Genomic DNA, 26,067 nt, shown 5'->3' on the forward strand with positions numbered 1-26,067 from the left:
GTTATATTCTTGTACATAGGGGGCAGTATTATAGTAGATATAGTCTTGTACATAGGGGCAGTATTATAGTAGTTATATTCTTGTACATAGGGAGCAGTATTATAGTAGATATATTCTTGTACATAGGGGCAGTATTATAGTAGTTATATTCTTGTACATAGGGGCAGTATTATAGTAATTATATTCTTGTACATAAGGGCAGTATTATAGTAATAGTCTTGTACATAGGGGCAGTATTATAGTAGTTATAGTCTTGTACATAGGAGCAGTATTATAGTAGTTATATTCTTGTACATAGGGGCAGTATTATAGTAGTTATATTCTTGTACATAGGGGCAGTATTATAGTAGTTATATTCTTGTACATAGGGGGCAGTATTATAGTAGATATATTCTTGTACATAGGGGCAGTATTATAGTAGTTAGATTCTTGTACATAGGGGCAGTATTATAGTAGTTATATTCTTGTACATAGGAGCAGTATTATAGTAGTTATATTCTTATACATAGGAGGCAGTATTATAGTAGATATATTCTTGTACATAGGGGCAGTATTATAGTAGTTATATTCTTGTACATAGGGGGCAGTATTATAGTAGTTATATTCTTGTACATAGGAGCAGTAGTATAGTAGTTATATTCTTGTACATAGGGCACAGTATTGTAGCAGTTATATTCTTGTACATAGGGGGCAGTATTATAGCAGTTATATTCTTGTACATAGGGGGCAGTATTATAGTAGTTATATTCTTGTACATAGGGGCAGTATTATAGTAGTTATATTCTTGTACATAGGGGGCAGTATTATAGTAGTTATATTCTTGTACATAGGGGGCAGTATTATAGTAGTTATATTCTTGTACATAGGAGCAGTAGTATAGTAGTTATATCCTTGTACATAGGGCACAGTATTGTAGCAGTTATATTCTTGTACATAGGGGGCAGTATTATAGCAGTTATATTCTTGTACATAGGGGGCAGTATTATAGCAGTTATATTCTTGTACATAGGGGCAGTATTATAGTAGTTATATTCTTGTACATAGGGAGCAGTATTATAGTAGTTATATTCTTGTACATAGGGGGCAGTATTATAGTAGTTATATTCTTGTACATAGGGGGCAGTATTATAGTAGTTATATTCTTGTACATAGGAGCAGTAGTATAGTAGTTATATTCTTGTACATAGGGCACAGTATTGTAGCAGTTATATTCTTGTACATAGGGGGCAGTATTATAGCAGTTATATTCTTGTACATAGGGGCAGTATTATAGTAGTTATATTCTTGTACATAGGGAGCAGTATTATAGTAGTTATATTCTTGTACATAGGGGGCAGTATTATAGTAGTTATATTCTTGTACATAGGGGGCAGTATTATAGTAGTTATATTCTTGTACATAGGAGCAGTAGTATAGTAGTTATATTCTTGTACATAGGGCACAGTATTGTAGCAGTTATATTCTTGTACATAGGGGGCAGTATTATAGCAGTTATATTCTTGTACATAGGGGGCAGTATTATAGCAGTTATATTCTTGTACATAGGGGCAGTATTATAGTAGTTATATTCTTGTACATAGGGAGCAGTATTATAGTAGTTATATTCTTGTACATAGGGAGCAGTATTATAGTAGATATATTCTTGTACATAGGGGCAGTATTATAGTAGTTATATTCTTGTACATAGGGGGCAGTATTATAGTAGATATATTCTTATACATAGGGGCAGTATTATAGTAGTTATATTCTTGTACATAGGGGGCAGTATTATAGTAGATATATTCTTATACATAGGGGCAGTATTATAGCAGTTATATTCTTGTACATAGGGGCAGTATTATAGCAGTAATATTCTTGTATATAGGGGCAGTATTATAGTAGTTATATTCTTGTACATAGGGGCAGTATTATAGCAGTTATATTCTTGTACATAGGAGCAGTATTATAGTAGTTATATTCTTGTACATAGGGGCAGTATTATAGTAGTTATATTCTTGTACATAGGAGCTGTATTATAGTAGTTATATTCTTGTACATAGGGGCAGTATTATAGCAGTTATATTCTTGTACATAGGAGCAGTATTATAGAAGTTATATTCTTGTAATCGTATAATCTGGATCCTCAGTATGCAGACAGCAGTGAATACATTTGTGGAGGATGAAGCCATGATTATTTGTTTTTCTCCTTCCACTTCTGGGAGCTGAGACTGTGACATTGTTTATGTCTTGAAGTGGTTGGATGGGAAGGAGATCGAGCGCTCGGAGCGGATCCAGGCCCTGCAGGATTACCACCAAGTGCGGCAGGAAATTAAGGAACAAGAGGAGCGTTATCTGCTGAAGAGAGCGGGGGAGAGAGAAGAGGCGCAGAGCAAGAGCGCCAGCAAGCACGCCCCGGGGGAGAAGCCGGGCCACGAGGGCCACCGGTGCACGGACATCAATAACGCACTGTACGTGTCTGACTTATACTGGCCATGAAGGGTGGACTCGGGCATAAAGTGATATTAGCTACAGGGCTGGGTTCTGCTATAGCAATGGTCACACGTAGCGTACTGTACCACCCTGGTGGGCACTGACGGTAAGAAAAGCTTTCTAGGAGCATTACTATCACAGGCTTTTATAGATGAGATAACAAAACCCGCATTCAGGCTCCGACCATTGGAGGTGAAGCTTTGGAACCGGCCGAGAGCGCTGAGCTCCTCTGCATAACTCCCATGGATAACAGTGTAGCTCAGCAACTTTTGGCTGATTCCATAGCTCCAACTCCAAGGGTCCCTGATAACCCCTTCCTGACATCTGACGTACCTGTTTGTCACATGCCAGGTGCGGGTGTATGGAGCACGCTCAGATCACTGCTCTTAAATCCCTTTAAAGTCTTGCAGACTCCCTGGCACGCCAATTTGGGCGCCCATCAGACACTCCGCAACGACCTTAAAGATGCAGTGACCACCGTCAAAGCAATATCGCACCAGCAGGTGAAGCGACCCAGTGCCCCACAACACCCACGCTACATGGCAATGCTCCTACAACTCGAGGTCACTACACCCCGGCAATAATGGCCGCCCCACAGCACCAATACCACATGAATAGATAGAAAACCTCACCTCCATAATGTCTCAGTCAAAAGCCAGGCGAAAAATAGACTACAGCTCGTCCCCAAAAAAAACAAGCCCCCCAACTACTGTGTGAATAGAAAAAACGTAAAGCTATTATCCATGGAATATGAGGGAGGTGGGGTGGAGGAAAGCACAAAAATAAAATTGGCCCATGTGTGAGCAAACCCACTATGGTATAGTGCAATAATGTGTCACGCTTCCTATATATTCTAGGGGACAAATCGAATTGAGTGTGACTGCAGGATCTGACTACACCAGGTTTGTTTGTTGTCTGTTACCGTGGGAACGCACTGCTCTGCAGAGGAGCTGGAGCTACACACGTGGTCAAAATTGTTGGTACCCCTCGTTTAATCAAAGAAAAACCCACAATGGTCACAGAAGTAACAATAAATTTAAAAAAATCTATAAAAATGAACAAATGAAAGTCGGACATTGCTGATTTTTTTTCTTACGCAGCATTTTTTAAAAAAAAAATAAAACCCATGAAATGGCCTGGCCAAAAATGATGGTTCCTTCCTTCCTTAACTTAATATTTGGTTGCACAACCTTTTGAGGCAATCACTGCAATCAAACGATTCCTGTAACTTTCAATGAGACTTGTCAACCTCTCGACAGGTATTTTGGCCGCTCCTCAAGAGCAAACTGCTCCAGCTGTTTTGTGTGTGAAGGTCGCCTTTTCCAGATGCCATGTTTCAGCTGTTTGCAAAGATGTTCAATAGGATTTATTTTAGAGCTCATAGAAGCCACTTCCTCTTAGCCATTGTTTTTAGCTGTGTGTTTTGAGTCGTTTTTCTGTTGCAAGACCCATGACCTGCGACTGAGACCAAGCTTTCTGACACTGGGCAGCACATTTCTCTCTAGAATCCCTTGATAGTCTTGAGATTTCATTGTACCCGTCACAGATTCAAGACCCCCTGTGCCAGATGCAGCAAAGCAGCCCCAGAACATAACCGAGCCTCCTCCATGTTTCACTGTAGGGACAGTGTTCTTTCTTGATATGCTTCATTTTTCCGTTTGTGAATATAGAGCTGATGTGCCTTGCCAAAAAGTTCCATTTTCGTCTCATCTGTCTATAGGACATTCTCCCAGAAGATTTGTGGCTTGTCAACATGAAGTTTGGCAAATTCCAGTCTGGCTTTTTTATGATTTTTTTTTTTTTTTCAATAATGGTGTCCTCCTTAGTCGTCTCCCATGAAGTCCACTTTGGCTCAAACAATAACGGTGTAGTGCCTGCATGGATCCACAGACTCAGACGGGCTGTAATGGACAGGCTAGAGGGATGCCACTCACGAAGCAGGACCCCTAGAACCCTGAAACCCTTTAACCCCTATACAGGGATTTGGAATTACACATGGCCCTGGAGATCACTATCCGTGGAAGGCAGCAGTCCGATAGAGTAGTCGTCAGGCAGGGTCAAACCAGGAATTGCAGAACAGGGACAGAATCGGCAGGCAAGGACGTAATCAGAAAACCAGGCAGAGGTCAAATCCGTATTGGGCAGTGAGGTACAAAAACAGTAGGCAGAACGGTAGTCAGGAAACAAGCAGAAGTCAAAACACCAGAATCACAATACAGAACAGAATGGACCAGGAGCCAGGAATTCAGAACTATCTCTGGCAGTGGTCAGCAGACAGGAGGGGAAAAAAGAAGGGTGTGGTGTCTTCCCATTGGTTGTAGCTGAATGATGGTAACTTCAGCTGGAAGACACACGCCACCTACAGTCAGACCACTGGCATCGACTCCTCTCCCAGCACCATCCAGGGCAGAAACATGGCGTTGCCTGGTGATCGGACTAGAAGTAGCTGGAGCGGACTCCGGTGGTGATGTAACTGATGGATGGTGTAATCTGTCACGGATGTTCCTTGAGCTTGAAGTTCACCTTTAATCTCTTTAGACGTTTTTCTTGGCTCTTTTGTTACCATTCGTATTATCTGTCTCTTTGATTTGTCATCAATATTTCTCCTGCGGTCACGTCCAGGGAGGGCGGCTTCATGGATCTTACATTTCTGAATAATATGTGCAACGGTAGTCACAGGAACATCAAGCTGCTTGGAGAGATCTTATAACCTTTACCTTTAACATCCTTGACTATAATTTTCTTTCTAATCTCCTGAAACAACTCTTTCCTTCGCTTCCTCTGGTCCATGTTGAGTGTGGTACACACCATGTCACCAAACAGCACAGTGAGTGTCTGTAGCCCTATATACAGGCCACTGACTTATTACAAGATTGTAGACACCTGTGATGCTAATTAGTGGACACACCTTGATGTAACATGTCCCTTTAGTCACATTATTTTCAGGGGTGCCATCATTTTTGCCTAGGCCGATTTCATGAGTTTTATTTTTTTAAAACATTCTGTGGAAGCAGAAAACCAGCAATGTCTGACTTTCATTTATCGTCATTTTCATAGATTTTTTATTTATTATTACTTTTATTTTTGTGACCATCGTCTTTCATTAAACGAGGGGTACCAACAATGTTGACCACGTGTGTACAAAACAGTAGGACAGTGTTAATGGAGATCATAGAGTTTCTTCATTTTTCATTGTCGGTGTATCGGATTGATGACAAAGTAGGCTTGGGAAGGTAATCGAGGCCTTTACCGCACATTCATCCAAAATAATGACTTTTTCAACCCTCACGCGCCAGAAAACAATAGATAAGTTTGTTGTGCTGCAGCCTGAGACGTCCCAAATCCCTGCCGCATTTCTAGTCTCCCGAGGGCCCCGTCACCTTATTATTCGGCTAATTGCTTCTTAGGACGAGGAACATTAGCTTGGCTGCTTCTCCAGCTCTTAGGAGACGACTGAAGCTGTATCACTGCAGAGGAACGACGACGGCTTCTTCAGCCGGGCTCATTCGTCTTCTTAAGGGTCGGGAGACGAAATGCACGACAGCCATTGTAGTGGACGGCCCCTCCGTACAGTGAAAATATTGCAGGGTCACGATATATACACTATATGCCCCATACCATCGGATTAGTACAGTTACTAGAGGTCCGAAACGCGTTCTGCTGCAAGTTATCTAATGGTGGAATAAACCATGAGATTCCTTCATAGACCGTTATGTAGGGATCTTGTGGGTCACATGGTTAAAAACGACCATGGTACTGTCACAATGAAGAGAGTACATGGCGGTCAACATAAAGGGGCCGGTAGTGGCACTAATGGGGATATTATGAGGGGGCTCAGTGGTTAGCACTTGCTTCTCTGGGGTCCTGGGTTCAAATCCCACCAATTACAACGTCTGTAAGGAGTTTGTATACATTTACATTGGGTCATTATGGACTGGCACTGCCATGGTGGCTGTGTGCATTAGGCACTATTATGGGGGTGCAGAGGGGATATTGTGGGTCTGCCATTAACATTATTATGGGGGCTCTATACGAAAAGACCTTTTATGTGATCTGTGTGGGGTATGATTATTAAGGGGGGTTCTGTGGGGATAGCACTTATATGGGTTGTGTTCAATGGGCACTGATACTACGTGCAGCACGCCCTGTTATGGGGGTTAGGGCTAGGACTCTTATGGTGTTTTTGTGGATTAGCACTGATTTTGGGGCGATGAGCAGCAGGCACTGTTATGGGGGCTCTGTAGGGCTAGGACTGTCATGGGGTTATGTGGGTTTGCACTGATATGGTGGCTATAAGCAGCAGGCACTTATGGGGGCTCTGTAGGGCTCTGTTATGATGGTTCTGTGGGTTAGCATTGATATGGGGGCTATGAGCAGCAGGCACTGTTATGGGGACTGTGTAGGGCTAGGACTGTCATGGGGTTATGTGGGTTTGCACTGATATGGGGGCTATGAGCAGCAGGCACTGTTATGGGGGCTCTGTAGGGCTCTGTTATGATGGTTCTGTGGGTTTGCACTGATATGGGGGCTATGAGCAGCAGGCACTGTTATGGGGGCTCTGTAGGGCTCTGTTATGATGGTTCTGTGGGTTTGCACTGATATGGGGGCTATGACCAGCAGGCACTGTTATGGGGACTGTGTAGGGCTAGGACTGTCATGGGGTTCTGTGGGTTTGCACTGATATGGGGGCTATGAGCAGCAGGCACTGTTATGGGGGCTCTGTAGGGCTCTGTTATGATGGTTCTGTGGGTTTGCACTGATATGGGGGCTATGAGTAGCAGGCACTGTTATGGGGGCTATGAGCAGCAGGCACTGCTATCGTTACTCTGTTACTTACGGTATTGACTATAATTTTTTAGACCCGAATTTACAGAAAACAAAGAAAACTGCCATGTAGCGACCCCAGGGGGCATGAAAAGAGATGAAAGTGAAGAGGATGAAGCGTTTTGGCAGCAGCCATCATATTACACGCCAGAAAGCAGACTGGAAACTCACCGATACATCGAGGAAAAGCGGAAATGTAGAGAGAGCAATAGGTAAGGAAGACGCGGGAATGGTATTGATCCTGTACATACAGTGTCCACCAGGGAGATATCTATTAAGAAATACTAACACCCTGCATGTGAGAAGATTTTCTGCATCAGCATCCTCCCAGCACAATAGGTGCTGGAACATTTTCCCTCACATTTCTCTGAATGCATTATATTTACTATTGTGCAATCATTTGCTTGTCCTGAACTTAAAGCCGGCTCTCTGTCATGCCTGTACACAGTGTGACAGACAAGAGACCAATAGTAGAGAGACAAAGCCCCATATTCTGTAGAGCGATAAACACCATCCCCACTTCCTGTAGAGAGACAAAGATCCCCCCACTTGTGTAGAGTCACGAGGACCATCCCCACTAACTGCAGAAAAATAACGACCCTCCCCACTTCCTGTAGAGCGACAAAGATGGCCCCTGCCTCCTGTAGAGAGATAGATCTTCCCTATTTCCTATAGAGAGATAAAGACCATCTCCACTTGCTGTAAAGAAAGTCTGCACTCACTTCATGTAAAGAGATAAAGACAATCCCCACTTCCTTTAAAGAGATAAAGATTGTCTCCATTTCCTAAAGAATGATAAAAACTGTCCCCACTTTGTGCAGAGAAACAATGGTCATCCCCACTTCCTGTAAAGAGATCAAGACCATCCCCACTTCCTGTAGAGAGAAAAAGACTCCCCACTTCCTGTAGAGAGAGACAGACCGTTCCCACTTCCTGTAGAGAGACCGTTCCCACTTCCTGTAGAGAGAGAGACCGTGCCCACTTCCTGTAAAGAGAGAGAGATGATCCCCACTTCCTGTAGAGAGAGAGAGACCGTCCCCACTTCCTGTAGAGAGAGAGACCGTCCCCACTTCCTGTAGAGAGAGAGACCGTCCCCACTTCCTGTAGAGAGAGAGACCGTCCCCACTTCCTGTAGAGAGAGACCGTCCCCACTTCCTGTAGAGAGAGACCGTCCCCACTTCCTGTAGAGAGAGAGACCGTCCCCACTTCCTGTAGAGAGAGAGACCGTCCCCTCTTCCTGTAGAGAGAGAGACCGTCCCCACTTCCTGTAGAGAGAGAGAGACCGTCCCCACTTCCTGTAGAGAGAGAGACCGTCCCCACTTCCTGTAGAGAGAGAGACTGTCCCCACTTCCTGTAAAGAGAGAGAGAGACCGTCCCCACTTCCTGTAAAGAGAGAGAGATCATCCCCTCAACCTGTAACGAGAGAGAGACCGTCCCCATTTCCAGTAAAGAGAGAGAGACCATCCCCACTTCCTGTAGAGAGAGATACCGTTCCCACTTCCTGTCAAGAGAGAAAGACCGTCCCCACTTCCTGTAGAGAGAGACCGTCCCCACTTCCTGTAGAGAGAGACCGTCCCCACTTCCTGTAGAGAGAGACCGTCCCCACTTCCTGTAGAGAGAGACCGTCCCCACTTCCTGTAGAGAGAGACCGTCCCCACTTCCTGTAGAGAGAGACTGCCCCCACTTCCTGTAGAGAGAGACCGTCCCCACTTCCTGTAGAGAGAGACTGTCCCCACTTCCTGTAGAGAGAGACCGTCCCCACTTCCTGTAGAGAGAGACCGTCCCCACTTCCTGTAGAGAGAGACCGTCCCCACTTCCTGTAGAGAGAGACCGTCCCCACTTCCTGTAGAGAGAGACTGTCCCCACTTCCTGTAGAGAGAGAGAGAGACTGTCCCCACTTCCTGTAGAGCGAGAGACTGTCCCCACTTCCTGTAGAGCGAGAGACTGTCCCCACTTCCTGTAGAGCGAGAGACTGTCCCCACTTCCTGTAGAGAGAGAGACTGTCCCCACTTCCTGTAGAGAGAGAGACCGTCCCCACTTCCTGTAGAGAGACCGTCCCCACTTCCTGTAGAGAGAGACCGTCCCCACTTCCTGTAGAGAGAGACCGTCCCCACTTCCTGTAGAGCGAGACCGTCCCCACTTCCTGTAGAGCGAGACCGTCCCCACTTCCTGTAGAGCGAGACCGTCCCCACTTCCTGTAGAGAGAGACCGTCCCCACTTCCTGTAGAGAGAGACCGTCCCCACTTCCTGTAGAGAGAGACCGTCCCCACTTCCTGTAGAGCGAGAGACCGTCCCCACTTCCTGTAGAGAGAGAGACCTGCCCCAATTTCCTATAGAGGCAAACCTCTGACTCCACTTCGTGTAGAGACAAAGCTCCGCCCCCACTCCCTGTAGAGAGACAAAGCTCCGCCCCCACTCCCTGTAGAGAGACAAAGCTCCGCCTCCACTTCCTGTAGAGAGACAAAGTTCCGCCCCACTTCCTGTAGAGAGACAAAGCTCCGCCCTCACTTCCTATAATCCCATCTTCAGGGTCTTTGCTGTGATGACTCACACCGGTCAGTAGCCAGTGCACCGCAGGCTGCACAGAAGGGAGACACCTAGTGGCCGGCACAGTGGAGTGATCATTCGGGTAATTAAGCAGTTTCTAGATGAGGTCTGCAGATTATCTCCTCCGCAGATTATCTTTCCCGTGTTGGTTTTTGTTCTCCCTGTGATATTTACCGCGGGAGCTTTGTCTTTCGTCCTCAGAGATCAGCATTTTACATGAATGCAGCCGTTTGTGTGTCTGGTAATAGCCGGCGGTGCGCAGGGCGTGCTGTGATGTGTGTCACCACCGAGCGCTGCTCCGTCTTATACTGCCAGCTTTGTAGTTTTTCACATGCTGTCAGCTTTTTATCTATTTTCTGCTTGCGGTTATTTTCACACCGAGATGAAAATTCATTCTTTTCCATTCTCTTCTTAGAAATGCTCTCACTTAAACACGCCTCGCTTAGGACGAGGGAACAGCAGCCTTACATTGTCTTCTACATTTACACTACAGACCTATCACCACTACATCTAGACATAACTAAGCCATCTCTGAAATTACCCATCAGGGGTGGGGCTTAGCCAAAACTTTAGGCTCCTCCCCATTTGTCTTCTTGACACTTTTCTATCATGTCTGCAATGCTCTGCGTGTCCTGACTCCTTTCTATTATAGCTGCGATGCTCTGCGTGTCCTGACTCCTTTCTATCATAGCTGCGATGCTCTGCGTGTCCTGACTCCTTTCTATCATAGCTGTGATGCTCTGCGTGTCCTGACTCCTTTCTATCATAGCTGCGATGCTCTGCGTGTCCTGACTCCTTTCTATCATAGCTGCGATGCTCTGCGTGTCCTGACTCCTTTCTATCATAGCTGCCATGCTCTGCGTGTCCTGACTCCTTTCTATCATAGCTGCGATGTTCTGCGTGTCCTGACTCCTTTCTATCATAGCTGCGATGCTCTGCGTGTCCTGACCCCTTTCTATCATAGCTGCGATGCTCTGCGTGTCCTGACTCCTTTCTATCATAGCTGCGATGCTCTGCGTGTCCTGACTCCTTTCTATTATAGCTGTGATGCTCTGCGTGTCCTGACTCCTTTCTATCATAGCTGCGATACTCTGCGTGTCCTGACTCCTTTCTATCATAGCTGTGATGCTCTGCGTGTCCTGACTCCTTTCTATCATAGTTGCGATGCTCTGCGTGTCCTGACCCCTTTCTATCATAGCTGCGATGCTCTGCGTGTCCTGACTCCTTTCTATCATAGCTGCGATGCTCTGCATGTCCTGACCCCTTTCTATCATAGCTGCGATGCTCTGCGTGTCCTGACTCCTTTCTATCATAGCTGTGATGCTCTGCGTGTCCTGACTCCTTTCTATCATAGCTGTGATGCTCTGCGTGTCCTGACTCCTTTCTATCATAGCTGTGATGCTCTGCGTGTCCTGACCCCTTTCTATCATAGCTGCGATGCTCTGCGTGTCCTGACTCCTTTCTATCATAGCTGCGATGCTCTGCATGTCCTGACCCCTTTCTATCATAGCTGTGATGTTCTGCATGTCCTGACCCCTTTCTATCATAGCTGCGATGCTCTGCGTGTCCTGACTCCTTTCTATCATAGCTGCGATGCTCTGCATGTCCTGACCCCTTTCTATCATAGCTGTGATGTTCTGCATGTCCTGACTCCTTTCTATCATAGCTGCGATGCTCTGCGTGTCCTGACTCCTTTCTATCATAGCTGTGATGCTCTGCGTGTCCTGACTCCTTTCTATCATAGCTGCGATGCTCTGCATGTCCTGACCCCTTTCTATCATAGCTGTGATGTTCTGCATGTCCTGACTCCTTTCTATCATAGCTGCGATGCTCTGCGTGTCCTGACTCCTTTATATCATAGCTGCGATGCTCTGCGTGTCCTGACTCCTTTCTATCATAGCTGCGATGCTCTGCGTGTCCTGACTCCTTTCTATCATAGCTGCGATGCTCTGCGTGTCCTGACTCCTTTCTATCATAGCTGCGATGCTCTGCGTGTCCTGACTCCTTTCTATCATAGCTGCGATGCTCTGCATGTCCTGACCCCTTTCTATCATAGCTGCGATGCTCTGCGTGTCCTGACTCCATTCTATCATAGCTGCGATGCTCTGCATGTCCTGACCCCTTTCTATCATAGCTGTGATACTCTGCGTGTCCTGACTCCTTTCTATCATAGCTGCGATGCTCTGCGTGTCCTGACCCCTTTCTATCATAGCTGTGATGCTCTGCGTGTCCTGACTCCTTTCTATCATAGCTGTGATGCTCTGCATGTCCTGACCCCTTTCTATCATAGCTGTGATGCTCTGCGTGTCCTGACCCCTTTCTATCATAGCTGTGATGCTCTGCGTGTCCTGACCCCTTTCTATCATAGCTGTGATGCTCTGCGTGTCCTGACTCTTTTCTATCATAGCTGCGATGCTCTGCGTGTCCTGACTCCTGTCTATCACAGCTGCGATGCTCTGCGGCTCCTGTAGCGCACACAGCAGTGATACATTCTCAGTTATATGGAATCTCGGGCAGAGAGTGATTGTTTCTTTCTCTCTCGTTTTTTGCTTCAGTGAAGACAAAAAGAAAGTAAAACCTCTGCGGACGCTGATCACGGAGGACGGACGCGCTCTGAATGTCAACGAGTCCAAGTAAGCGACTAACCAAACACAGCGAATGAAGTTTGTGCGCAGCTTTTAATAACCGCCTGTTGTGCTCAGATCCACAATCTTCCATACAAAAACACATTTGACAGATCTGTAGCAGTGCGCGGCGGCGGCGGCTCGTGCATCGCTGAGATTCCCCGTTAATTATAGCCACGTCCTGGAACCAGGCAACCGGGGAATTATCATTCATTGTAAACACTGACGTGAGAAATGGAAGTCTCTGTCGCTTCACATGAAGGGACTTTTCCATGCAAACAGGAAAGAACATATGGCAGATTTATACACTACAGTGCGCCACGGATACAGGACGCAGAGCGCTAATTAGTAACTGGTACTTATAGTTTCCGTATGTACGATAATAATTGTTACTTCTTATCACCTAATCATAAACGATTATTGTGCTACATAGGGGGCAGTATTATAGTAGTTATATTCTTGTACATAGGGGGCAGTATTATAGTAGTTATATTCTTGTACATAGGGGCAGTATTATAGTAGTTATATTCTTGTACATAGGAGCAGTATTATAATTGTTATATTCTTGTACATAGGAGTAGTAATATAGTAGCTATATTCTTCTACATAGGGGCAGTATTATAGTAGTTATATTCTTGTACATATGGGTCAGTATTATAGTAGTTATATTCTTGTACATAGGAGCAGTATTATAGTAGTTATATTCTTGTACATAGGGGCAGTATTATAATTGTTATATTCTTGTACATAGGAGTAGTAATATAGTAGCTATATTATTCTACATAGGGGCAGTATTATAGTAGTTATATTCTTGTACATATGGGTCAGTATTATAGTAGTTATATTCTTGTACATAGGAGCAGTATTATAGTAGTTATATTCTTATACATAGGAGCAGTATTATAGTAGTTATATTCTTATACATAGGAGCAGTATTATAGTAGTTATATTCTTATACATAGGAGCAGTATTATAGTAGTTATATTCTTGCACATAGGAGCAGTATTATAGTAGTTATATTCTTGTACATAGGAGCAGTATTATAGTAGTTATATTCTTGTACATAGGAGCAGTATTATAGTAGTTATATTCTTATACATAGGAGCAGTATTATAGTAGTTATATTCTTATACATAGGAGCAGTATTATAGTAGTTATATTCTTATACATAGGAGCAGTATTATAGTAGTTATATTCTTGTACATAGGAGCAGTATTATAGTAGTTATATTCTTGTACATAGGAGCAGTATTATAGTAGTTATATTCTTATACATAGGAGCAGTATTGTAGTAGTTATATTCTTATACATAGGAGCAGTATTGTAGTAGTTATATTCTTATACATAGGAGCAGTATTATAGTAGTTATATTCTTGTACATAGGTAGCAGTATTATAGTAGTTATATTCTTGTATATAGGGAGCAGTATTATAGTAGTTATATTCTTGTACATAGGGGCAGTATTATAGTAGTTATATTCTTGTACATAGGAGCAGTATTATAGTAGTTATATTCTTATACATAGGAGCAGTATTATAGTAGTTATATTCTTATACATAGGAGCAGTATTATAGTAGTTATATTCTTATACATAGGAGCAGTATTATAGTAGTTATATTCTTGTACATAGGAGCAGTATTATAGTAGTTATTCTTATACATAGGAGCAGTATTATAGTAGTTATATTCTTATACATAGGAGCAGTATTATAGTAGTTATATTCTTGTACATAGGAGCAGTATTATAGTAGTTATATTCTTATACATAGGAGCAGTATTGTAGTAGTTATATTCTTATACATAGGAGCAGTATTATAGTAGTTATATTCTTATACATAGGAGCAGTATTGTAGTAGTTATATTCTTGTACATAGGGGGCAGTATTATAGTAGTTATATTTTTATACATAGGAGCAGTATTGTAGTAGTTATATTCTTGTACATAGGAGCAGTATTATAGTAGTTATTCTTATACATAGGAGCAGTATTATAGTAGTTATATTCTTATACATAGGAGCAGTATTATAGTAGTTATATTCTTATACATAGGAGCAGTATTGTAGTAGTTATATTCTTATACATAGGAGCAGTATTGTAGTAGTTATATTCTTATACATAGGAGCAGTATTGTAGTAGTTATATTCTTGTACATAGGGGGCAGTATTATAGTAGTTATATTCTTATACATAGGAGCAGTATTGTAGTAGTTATATTCTTATACATAGGAGCAGTATTATAGTAGTTATATTCTTATACATAGGAGCAGTATTGTAGTAGTTATATTCTTATACATAGGAGCAGTATTGTAGTAGTTATATTCTTATACATAGGAGCAGTATTGTAGTAGTTATATTCTTATACATAGGAGCAGTATTGTAGTAGTTATATTCTTATACATAGGAGCAGTATTATAGTAGTTATATTCTTGTACATAGGTAGCAGTATTATAGTAGTTATATTCTTGTATATAGGGAGCAGTATTATAGTAGTTATATTCTTGTACATAGGGGCAGTATTATAGTAGTTATATTCTTGTACATAGGAGCAGTATTATAGTAGTTATATTCTTATACATAGGAGCAGTATTATAGTAGTTATATTCTTATACATAGGAGCAGTATTATAGTAGTTATATTCTTATACATAGGAGCAGTATTATAGTAGTTATATTCTTGTACATAGGAGGCAGTATTATAGTAGTTACAGTTAGGTCCAGAAATATTTGGACAGTGACACAAGTTTTGTTATTTTAGCTGTTTACAAAAACATGTTCAGAAATACAATTATATATATATGGGCTGAAAGTGCACACTCCCAGCTGCAATATGAGAGTTTTCACATCCAAATCGGAGAAAGGGTTTAGGAATCATAGCTCTGTAATGCATAGCCTCCTCTTTTTCAATGGACCAAAAGTAATTGGACAAGGGACTCTAAGGGCTGCAATTAACTCTGAAGGCGTCTCCCTCGTTAACCTGTAATCAATGAAGTAGTTAAAAGGTCTGGGGTTGATTACAGGTGTGTGGTTTTGCATTTGGAAGCTGTTGCTGTGACCAGACAACATGCGGTCTAAGGAACTCTCAATTGAGGTGAAGCAGAACATCCTGAGGCTGAAAAAAAAAAGAAAAAATCCATCAGAGAGATAGCAGACATGCTTGGAGTAGCAAAATCAACAGTCGGGTACATTCTGAGAAAAAAGGAATTGACTGGTGAGCTTGGGAACTCAAAAAGGCCTGGGCGTCCACGGATGACAACAGTGGTGGATGATCGCCGCATACTTTCTTTGGTGAAGAAGAACCCGTTCACAACATCAACTGAAGTCCAGAACACTCTCAGTGAAGTAGGTGTATCTGTCTCTAAGTCAACAGTAAAGAGAAGACTCCATGAAAGTAAATACAAAGGGTTCACATCTAGATGCAAACCATTCATCAATTCCAAAAATAGACAGGCCAGAGTTACATTTGCTGAAAAACACCTCATGAAGCCAGCTCAGTTCTGGAAAAGTATTCTATGGACAGATGAGACAAAGATCAACCTGTACCAGAATGATGGGAAGAAAAAAGTTTGGAGAAGAAAGGGAACGGCACATGATCCAAGGCACACCACATCCTCTGTAAAACATGGTGGAGGCAACGTGATGGCATGGGCATGCATGGCTTTCAATGGCACTGGGTCACTTGTGTTTATTGATGACATAACAGCAGACAAGAGTAGCCGGATGAATTCTGAAGTGTACCGGGATATACTTTCAGCCCAGATTCAGCCAAATGCCGCAAAGTTGATCGGACGGCGCTTCATAGTACAGATGGACAATGACCCCAAGCATACAGCCAAAGCTACCCAGGAGTTCATGAGTGCAAAAAAGTGGAACATTCTGCAATGGCCAAGTCAATCACCAGATCTTAACCCAATTGAGCATGCATTTCACTTGCTCAAATCCAGACTTAAGACGGAAAGACCCACAAACAAGCAAGACCTGAAGGCTGCGGCTGTAAAGGCCTGGCAAAGCATTAAGAAGGAGGAAACCCAGTGTTTGGTGATGTCCATGGGTTCCAGACTTAAGGCAGTGATTGCCTCCAAAGGATTCGCAACAAAATATTGAAAATAAAAATATTTTGTTTGGGTTTGGTTTATTTGTCCAATTACTTTTGACCTCCTAAAATGTGGAGTGTTTGTAAAGAAATGTGACAATTCCTACAATTTCTATCAGATATTTTTGTTCAAACCTTCAAATTAAACGTTACAATCTGCACTTGAATTCTGTTGTAGAGGTTTCATTTCAAATCCAATGTGGTGGCATGCAGAGCCCAACTCGCCAAAATTGTGTCACTGTCCAAATATTTCTGGACCTAACTGTATATTCTTGTACATAGGGGCAGTATTATAGTAGTTATATTCTTATACATAGGAGCAGTATTATAGTAGTTATATTCTTGTTCATAGGAGCAGTATTATAGTAGTTATAATCTTATACATAGGGGCAGTATTATAGTAGTTATATTCTTGTACATAGGAGCAGTATTATAGTAGTTATATTCTTGTACATAGGAGCAATATTATAGTAGTTATATTCTTGTACATAGGAGCAGTATTATAGTAGTTATATTCTTATACATAGGAGCAGTATTATAGTAGTTATATTCTTGTACATAGGGGCAGTATTATAGTAGTTATATTCTTGTACATAGGGGCAGTATTATAGTAGTTATATTCTTGTACATAGGGGCAGTATTATAGTAGTTGTATTCTTGTACATAGGGGCAGTATTATAGTAGTTATATTCTTGTACATAGGGGCAGTATAATAGTAGTTATATTCTTGTACATAGGAGCAGTATTATAGTAGTTATATTCTTGTACATAGGGAGCAGTATTATAGTAGTTATATTCTTGTTCATAGGGGCAGTATTATAGTAGTTATATTCTTGTACATAGGGGGCAGTATTATAGTAGTTATATTCTTGTACATAGGGGCAGTATAATAGTAGTTATATTCTTGTACATAGAGGCAGTATTATAGTAGTTATATTCTTGTACATAGGAGCAGTATTATAGTAGTTATATTCTTGTACATAGGAGCAGTATAATAGTAGTTATATTCTTGTACATAAGAGCAGTATTATAGTAGTTATATTCTTGTACATAGGGAGCAGTATTATAGTAGTTATATTCTTGTTCATAGGGAGCAGTATTATAGTAGTTATATTCTTGTACATAGGGGCAGTATTATAGTAGTTATATTCTTGTACATAGGGGCAGTATAATAGTAGTTATATTCTTGTACATAGGAGCAGTATTATAGTAGTTATATTCTTGTACATAGGGGCAGTATTATAGTAGTTATATTCTTGTACATAGGGGCAGTATTATAGTAGTTATATTCTTGTACATAGGGGCAGTATTATAGTAGTTATATTCTTGTACATAGGGGCAGTATTATAGTAGTTATATTCTTATACATAGGGGCAGTATAATAGTAGTTATATTCTTGTACTTAGGAGCAGTATTATAGTAGTTATATTCTTGTACATAGGGGCAGTATTATAGTAGTTATATTCTTGTACATAGGGGCAGTATTATAGTAGTTATATTCTTGTACATAGGAGCAGTATTATAGTAGTTATATTCTTATACATAGGAGCAGTATTATAGTAGTTATATTCTTATACATAGGAGCAATATTATAGTAGTTATATTCTTATACATAGGAGCAGTATTATAGTAGTTATATTCTTATACATAGCAGCAGTATTATAGTAGTTATATTTTTGTTCATAGGGGCAGTATTATAGTAGTTATATTCTTGTACATAGGGAGCAGTATTATAGTAGTTATATTCTTGTTCATAGAGGCAGTATTATAGTAGTTATATTCTTGTACTTAGGGGCAGTATTATAGTAGTTATATTCTTGTACATAGGGGGCAGTATTATAGTAGTTATATTCTTGTACATAGGGGCAGTATTATAGTAGTTATATTCTTGTACATAGGGGCAGTATTATAGTAGTTATATTCTTGTACATAGGGGCAGTATTATAGTAGTTATATTCTTGTACATAGGGGCAGTATTATAGTAGTTGTATTCTTGTACATAGGGGCAGTATTATAGTAGTTATATTCTTGTACATAGGGGCAGTATAATAGTAGTTATATTCTTGTACATAGGAGCAGTATTATAGTAGTTATATTCTTGTACATAGGGAGCAGTATTATAGTAGTTATATTCTTGTACATAGGGGCAGTATTATAGTAGTTATATTCTTGTACATAGGGGGCAGTATTATAGTAGTTATATTCTTGTACATAGGGGCAGTATAATAGTAGTTATATTCTTGTACATAGAGGCAGTATTATAGTAGTTATATTCTTGTACATAGGAGCAGTATAATAGTAGTTATATTCTTGTACATAAGAGCAGTATTATAGTAGTTATATTCTTGTACATAGGGAGCAGTATTATAGTAGTTATATTCTTGTTCATAGGGAGCAGTATTATAGTAGTTATATTCTTGTACATAGGGGCAGTATTATAGTAGTTATATTCTTGTACATAGGGGCAGTATAATAGTAGTTATATTCTTGTACATAGGGGCAATATTATAGTAGTTATATTCTTGTACATAGGGGCAGTATAATAGTAGTTATATTCTTGTACATAGGAGCAGTATTATAGTAGTTATATTCTTGTACATAGGGGCAGTATTATAGTAGTTATATTTGTGTACATAGGGGCAGTATTATAGTAGTTATATTTTTATACATAGGGGCAGTATAATAGTAGTTATATTCTTGTACTTAGGAGCAGTATTATAGTAGTTATATTCTTGTACATAGGGGCAGTATTATAGTAGTTATATTCTTGTACATAGGGGGCAGTATTATAGTAGTTATATTCTTGTACATAGGGGCAGTATTATAGTAGTTATATTCTTGTACATAGGGGCAGTATTATAGTAGTTATATTCTTGTACATAGGGGGCAGTATTATAGTAGTTATATTCTTGTACATAGGGGGCAGTATTATAGTAGTTATATTCTTGTACATAGGGGCAGTATTATAGTAGTTATATTCTTGTACATAGGGGCAGTATTATAGTAGTTATATTCTTGTACATAGGGGCAGTATAATAGTAGTTATATTCTTGTACATAAGAGCAGTATTATAGTAGTTATATTCTTGTACATAGGGAGCAGTATTATAGTAGTTATATTTTTGTTCATAGGGGCAGTATTATAGTAGTTATATTCTTGTACATAGGGAGCAGTATTATAGTAGTTATATTCTTGTTCATAGAGGCAGTATTATAGTAGTTATATTCTTGTACATAGGGGCAGTATTATAGTAGTTATATTCTTGTACATAGGGGGCAGTATTATAGTAGTTATATTCTTGTACATAGGGGCAGTATTATAGTAGTTATATTCTTGTACATAGGGGGCAGTATTATAGTAGTTATATTCTTGTACATAGGGGCAGTATTATAGTAGTTATATTCTTGTACATAGGGGCAGTATTATAGTAGTTATATTCTTGTACATAGGGGGCAGTATTATAGTAGTTATATTCTTGTACATAGGGGCAGTATTATAGTAGTTATATTCTTGTACATAGGGGCAGTATTATAGTAGTTATATTCTTGTACATAGGGGCAGTATTATAGTAGTTGTTTTCTTGTACATAGGGGCAGTATTATAGTAGTTATATTCTTGTACATAGTGGCAGTATAATAGTAGTTATATTCTTGTACATAGGAGCAGTATTATAGTAGTTATATTCTTGTACATAGGGAGCAGGATTATAGTAGTTATATTCTTGTTCATAGGGGCAGTATTATAGTAGTTATATTCTTGTACATAGGGGGCAGTATTATAGTAGTTATATTCTTGTACATAGGGGCAGTATAATAGTAGTTATATTCTTGTACATAGAGGCAGTATTATAGTAGTTATATTCTTGTACATAGGGGCAGTATAACAGTAGTTATATTCTTGTACATAAGAGCAGTATTATAGTAGTTATATTCTTGTACATAGGAACAGTATTATAGTAGTTATATTCTTGTACATAGGGAGCAGTATTATAGTAGTTATATTCTTGTACATAGGGGCAGTATTATAGTAGTTATATTCTTGTACATAGGGGCAGTATAATAGTAGTTATATTCTTGTACATAGGAGCAGTATTATAGTAGTTATATTCTTGTACATAGGGGCAGTATTATAGTAGTTATATTCTTGTACATAGGGGCAGTATAATAGTAGTTATATTCTTGTACATAGGGGCAGTATTATAGTAGTTATATTCTTGTACATAGGGGCAGTATAATAGTAGTTATATTCTTGTACATAGGAGCAGTATTATAGTAGTTATATTCTTGTACATAGGGGCAGTATTATAGTAGTTATATTCTTGTACATAGGGGCAGTATTATAGTAGTTATATTCTTGTACATAGGGGCAGTATTATAGTAGTTACAGTCATATGAAAAAGTTTGGGCACCCCTATTAATGTTAACCTTTTTTCTTTATAACTATTTGGGTTTTTGCAACAGCTATTTCAGTTTCATATATCTAATAACTGATGGACTGAGTAATATTTCTGGATTGAAATGAGGTTTATTGTACTAACAGAAAATGTGCAATTCGCATTTAAACAAAATTTAACCAGTGCAAAAGTATGGGCACCTCAACATAAAATTGACATTAATATTTTGTAGATCCTCCTTTTGCAAAAATCACAGCCTCTAGTCGCTTCCTGTAGCTTTTAATGAGTTCCTGGATGAAGGTATATTTGACCATTCCTATTTACAAAACAATTCCAGTTCAGTTAAGTTTGATGGTCGCCGAGCATGGACAGCCGCTTCACATCATCCCACAGATGTTCAATGATATTCAGGTCTGGGGACTGGGATGGCCATTCCAGAACATTGTAATTGTTCCTCTGCATGAATGCCTGAGTAGATTTGGAGCGGTGTTTTGGATCATTGTCTTGCTGAAATATCCATCCCCTGCGTAACTTCAACTTCGTCACTGATTCTTGCACATTATTGTCAAGAATCTGCTGATACTGAATTGAATCCATGCGACCCTCAACTTTAACAAGATTCCCGGTGCTGGCTTTGGCCACACAGCCCCAAAGCATGATGGAACCTCCACCAAATTTTACTGTGGGTAGCAAGTGTTTTTTTGCCTCCATGCATAACGCCTTTTTGTATGACCAAACAATACAATCTTTGTTTCATCAGTCCACAGGACCTTCTTCCAAAATGTAACTGGCTTGTCCAAATGTGCTTTTGCATACCTCAGGCGACTCTGTTTGTGGCGTGCTTGCAGAAACGGGTTCTTTCGCATCACTCTCCCATACAGCTTCTCCTTGTGCAACGTGCGCTGTATTGTTGACCGATGCACATTGACACCATTTGCAGCAAGATGATGCTGCAGGTCTTTGGAGGTGGTCTGTGGATTGTCCTTGACTGTTCTCACCATTCTTCTTCTCTGCCTTTCTGATATTTTTCTTGGCCTGCCACTTCTGGGCTTAACAGGAACTGTACCTGTGTTCTTCCATTTCCTTACTATGTTCCTCACACTGGAAACTGACAGTTTAAATCTCTGAGACAACTTTTTGTATCCTTCCCCTGAACAACTATGTTGAATAATCTTTGTTTTCAGATCATTTGAGAGTTGTTTTGAGGAGCCCATGATGCCACTCTTCATAGGAGATTCAAATAGGAGAACAACTTGCAAGTGGCCACCTTAAATACCTTTTCTCATGATTGGATACACCTGCCTATGAAGTTCAAAGCTCAATGAGGTCACAAAACCAATTTAGTGCTTTAGTAAGTCAGTAAAAAGTAGTTAGGAGTGTTCAAATCAAGAAATTGATAAGGGTGCCCATACTTTTGCACTGGTCAAATTTAGTTTAAATGCAGATTGCACATTTTCTGTTAGTACAATAAATCTCATTTCAATCCAGAAATATTACTCAGTCCATCAGTTATTAGATATATGAAAGTGAAATAGCTGCTGCAAAAACCCAAATTGTTATAAAGAAAAAAGGTTAACATTAATAGGGGTGCCCAAACTTTTTCATATGACTGTATATTCTTGTACATAGGGGCAGTATTATAGTAGTTATATTCTTATACATAGGGGCAGTATAATAGTAGTTATATTCTTGTACTTAGGAGCAGTATTATAGTAGTTATATTCTTGTACATAGGGGCAGTATTATAGTAGTTATATTCTTGTACATAGGGGCAGTATTATAGTAGTTATATTCTTGTACATAGGGGCAGTATAATAGTAGTTATATTCTTGTACATAGGGGCAGTATAATAGTAGTTATATTCTTGTACATAAGAGCAGTATTATAGTAGTTATATTCTTGTACATAGGGAGCAGCATTATAGTAGTTATATTCTTGTTCATAGGGGCAGTATTATAGTAGTTATATTCTTGTACATAGGGGCAGTATTATAGTAGTTATATTCTTGTACATAGGGGGCAGTATTATAGTAGTTATCTTCTTGTACATAGGAGCAGTATTATAGTAGTTATATTCTTGTACATAGGAGCAGTATTATCGCAGTTATCTTCTTGTACATAGGGGCAGTATTATAGTAGTTATATTCTTGTACATAGGAGCAGTATTATTGTAGTTATATTCTTGTACATAGGGGCAGTATTATAGTAGTTATATTCTTGTACATAGGAGCAGTATTATAGTAGTTATCTTCTTGTACATAGGAGCAGTAATATAGTAGTTATATTTTTGTACATAGAGGCAGTATTATAGTAGTTATATTCTTGTACATAGGGGCAGTATTATAGTAGTTATATTCTTGTACATAGGGGCAGTATTATAGTAGTTATATTCTTGTACATAAGGGGCAGTATTATAGTAGTTATATTCTTGTATATAGGGGGCAGTATTATAGTAGTTATATTCTTGTACATAGGGGACAGTATTTTAGTAGTTATATTCTTGTACATAGGAGCAGTATTATAGTAGTTATCTTCTTGTACATAGGAGCAGTAATATAGTAGTTATATTTTTGTACATAGAGGCAGTATTATAGTAGTTATATTCTTGTACATAGGGGCAGTATTATAGTAGTTATATTCTTGTACATAGGGGCAGTATTATAGTAGTTATATTCTTGTACATAAGGGGCAGTATTATAGTAGTTATATTCTTGTACATAGGGGGCAGTATTATAGTAGTTATATTCTTGTACATAGGGGACAGTATTTTAGTAGTTATATTCTTGTACATAGGAGCAGTATTATAGTAGTTATATTCTTGTACATAGGGGGCAGTATTATAGTAGTTATATTCTTGTACATAGGAGCAGTATTATAGTAGTTATCTTCTTGTACATAGGAGCAGTATTATAGTAGTTATATTTTTGTACATAGAGGCAGTATTATAGTAGTTATATTCTTCTACATAGGGGCAGTATTATAGTAGTTATATTCTTGTACATAGGGGCAGTATTATAGTAGTTATATTCTTGTATATAAGGGGCAGTATTATAGTAGTTATATTCTTGTACATAGGGGGCAGTATTATAGTAGTTATATTCTTGTACATAGGGGCAGTATTATAGTAGTTATATTCTTGTACATAGGGGACAGTATTTTAGTAGTTATATTCTTGTACATAGGAGCAGTATTATAGTAGTTATAGTCTTATACATAGGGGCAGTATTATAGTAGTTATATTCTTGTACATAGGGGCAGTATTATAGTAGTTATATTCTTGTATATAAGGGGCAGTATTATAGTAGTTATATTCTTGTACATAGGGGCAGTATTATAGTAGTTATATTCTTGTATATAAGGGGCAGTATTATAGTAGTTATATTCTTGTACATAGGGGGCAGTATTATAGTAGTTATATTCTTGTACATAGGGGACAGTATTTTAGTAGTTATATTCTTGTACATAGGAGCAGTATTATAGTAGTTATATTCTTGTACATAGGAGCAGTATTATAGTAGTTATAGTCTTATACATAGGGGCAGTATTATAGTAGTTATATTCTTGTACATAGGGGCAGTATTATAGTAGTTATATTCTTGTACATAGGGGCAGTATTATAGTAGATATATTCTTGTACATAGGGGCAGTATTATAGTAGTTATATTCTTGTACATAGGAACAGTCTTATAGTAGATATATTCTTGTACATAGGAAGCAGTATTTTAGTAGTTATATTCTTGTACATAGGGGGCAGTATTATAGTAGTTATATTCTTGTATATAGGGACAGTATTATAGTAGTTATATACAGTGGTGTCTAAAAGTGTTGGCGCCCTTGAAATTATTCCAGAAAAGGAATTATTTCTCCCAGATAATTATTGTAATTACACACATTTTGTTATACACAGGTTTACTTCCTTTGTGTGTATTGGAACAACACAAAAAGTACAGTAAAAAAGGCAAATTGGACATAATTTCATGCAAAATTCCCAAAACGGGCGGGAAAAAAATTGTCCCCTTCATTTTAATATTTGGTTGCTCGCCCTTTACCCTTTGGAATAAATAACCACAATCAGTCGCTTCCTATAACCGTCCACAAGCTTCTTCCTCCTCTCACCTGGAATCTCGGACTCTTCTTTATAATCGGCTCCAGGTCTCTCCTATTTGAAGGCGTCTTCTCTTCTCCCAACAGCAGTTTCCAGATCTCTCCACAGGTGTGAATGGGATTTAGATCCGGACTCATTGCTGCCTCTTCAGAACTCTCCAGCGCTTTGTTTTCACCCATTTCTGGGGATTCTTGAAGTGTTTGGGGTCATTGTCCTGCTGGAAGACCCTGATCTAGGACTATACCCGACTTTCTGACATTAGGCACTACATTGCCACTCAAAATCCTTTGGCAATCTTCAGAGCTCTTGATGTCTTGCACACAGTCAAGGCACCCAGAGGCAGCAAAACAGCCCCAAAACATCTCTAACCTCCACCATACCTGACTGTAGGTGCTGTGTTCTTTTCTTTGTCGGCCTCATTTTGTTTTCAGAAAAAAGTAAAATGACATGATTTACCAAAAAGTTCTATGTTTGTCTCATCTGTCCACAAGACGCTTTCCCAGAAGGATTTTGGTTACTCACGTACTGTTTAGCAAAGAGCAGTCTAGCGTTTTATGTTTCTGTGTCAGCAGTGGGGTTCTCCTGGGTCTCCTCCAAAGCGTTTTATTTTATTCAGGTCTGGACAGTTAGTTTGTGCGGAGACTGATTCCCCTGAGCCTGCAGGACAGCTTGTATTCTTTGTAACATGATTGGGGCAGCTTAGCCACCATCCGGACTATCCTGCATTCTAACCTTTCATCATTTTGTCTCTACCTGCCACGTCTAGGGAGATTAGCTACAGTGCCATGGATTGTAAACTTCTTGATTTATGTTGTGCACTGTGTACAAAGCAACATCAAGATCTCTGCAGATGGACTTGGAACATTGAGATTGTTCATATTTTTTAACAATTTCGGTTCTCAAGTCCGCAGACAGTTCTCTTCTCCTGTTTCTGTTCTCCATACTTATTGTGACACACACCGACACAAAAAGCAAAGATTGAGTCAACTTCTCCCCTTTTTTCCTGATTTCTGGTGTGATT

The 26,067-nt window shown here is 39.7% G+C and overlaps 1 protein-coding gene across 3 annotated transcripts in view; it reads left to right on the forward strand.

Annotated features, from left to right (window-relative positions):
* Positions 1-26,067, forward strand: part of DNAAF11 (dynein axonemal assembly factor 11) — a 98,610-nt gene that overhangs the window by 21,500 nt on the left and 51,043 nt on the right. For all 3 annotated transcript variants that reach the window (XM_075352854.1, XM_075352853.1, XM_075352855.1), the window contains exons 5-7: positions 2,233-2,447; positions 7,329-7,505; positions 12,396-12,473. In XM_075352854.1, the coding sequence (XP_075208969.1) occupies positions 2,233-2,447; positions 7,329-7,505; positions 12,396-12,473 (470 nt within the window). The remainder of the gene's footprint in view (positions 1-2,232; positions 2,448-7,328; positions 7,506-12,395; positions 12,474-26,067) is intronic.

Source organism: Anomaloglossus baeobatrachus, chromosome 6, assembly GCF_048569485.1.
Source record: "Anomaloglossus baeobatrachus isolate aAnoBae1 chromosome 6, aAnoBae1.hap1, whole genome shotgun sequence".
Classification (NCBI taxonomy): domain Eukaryota; kingdom Metazoa; phylum Chordata; class Amphibia; order Anura; family Aromobatidae; genus Anomaloglossus; species Anomaloglossus baeobatrachus.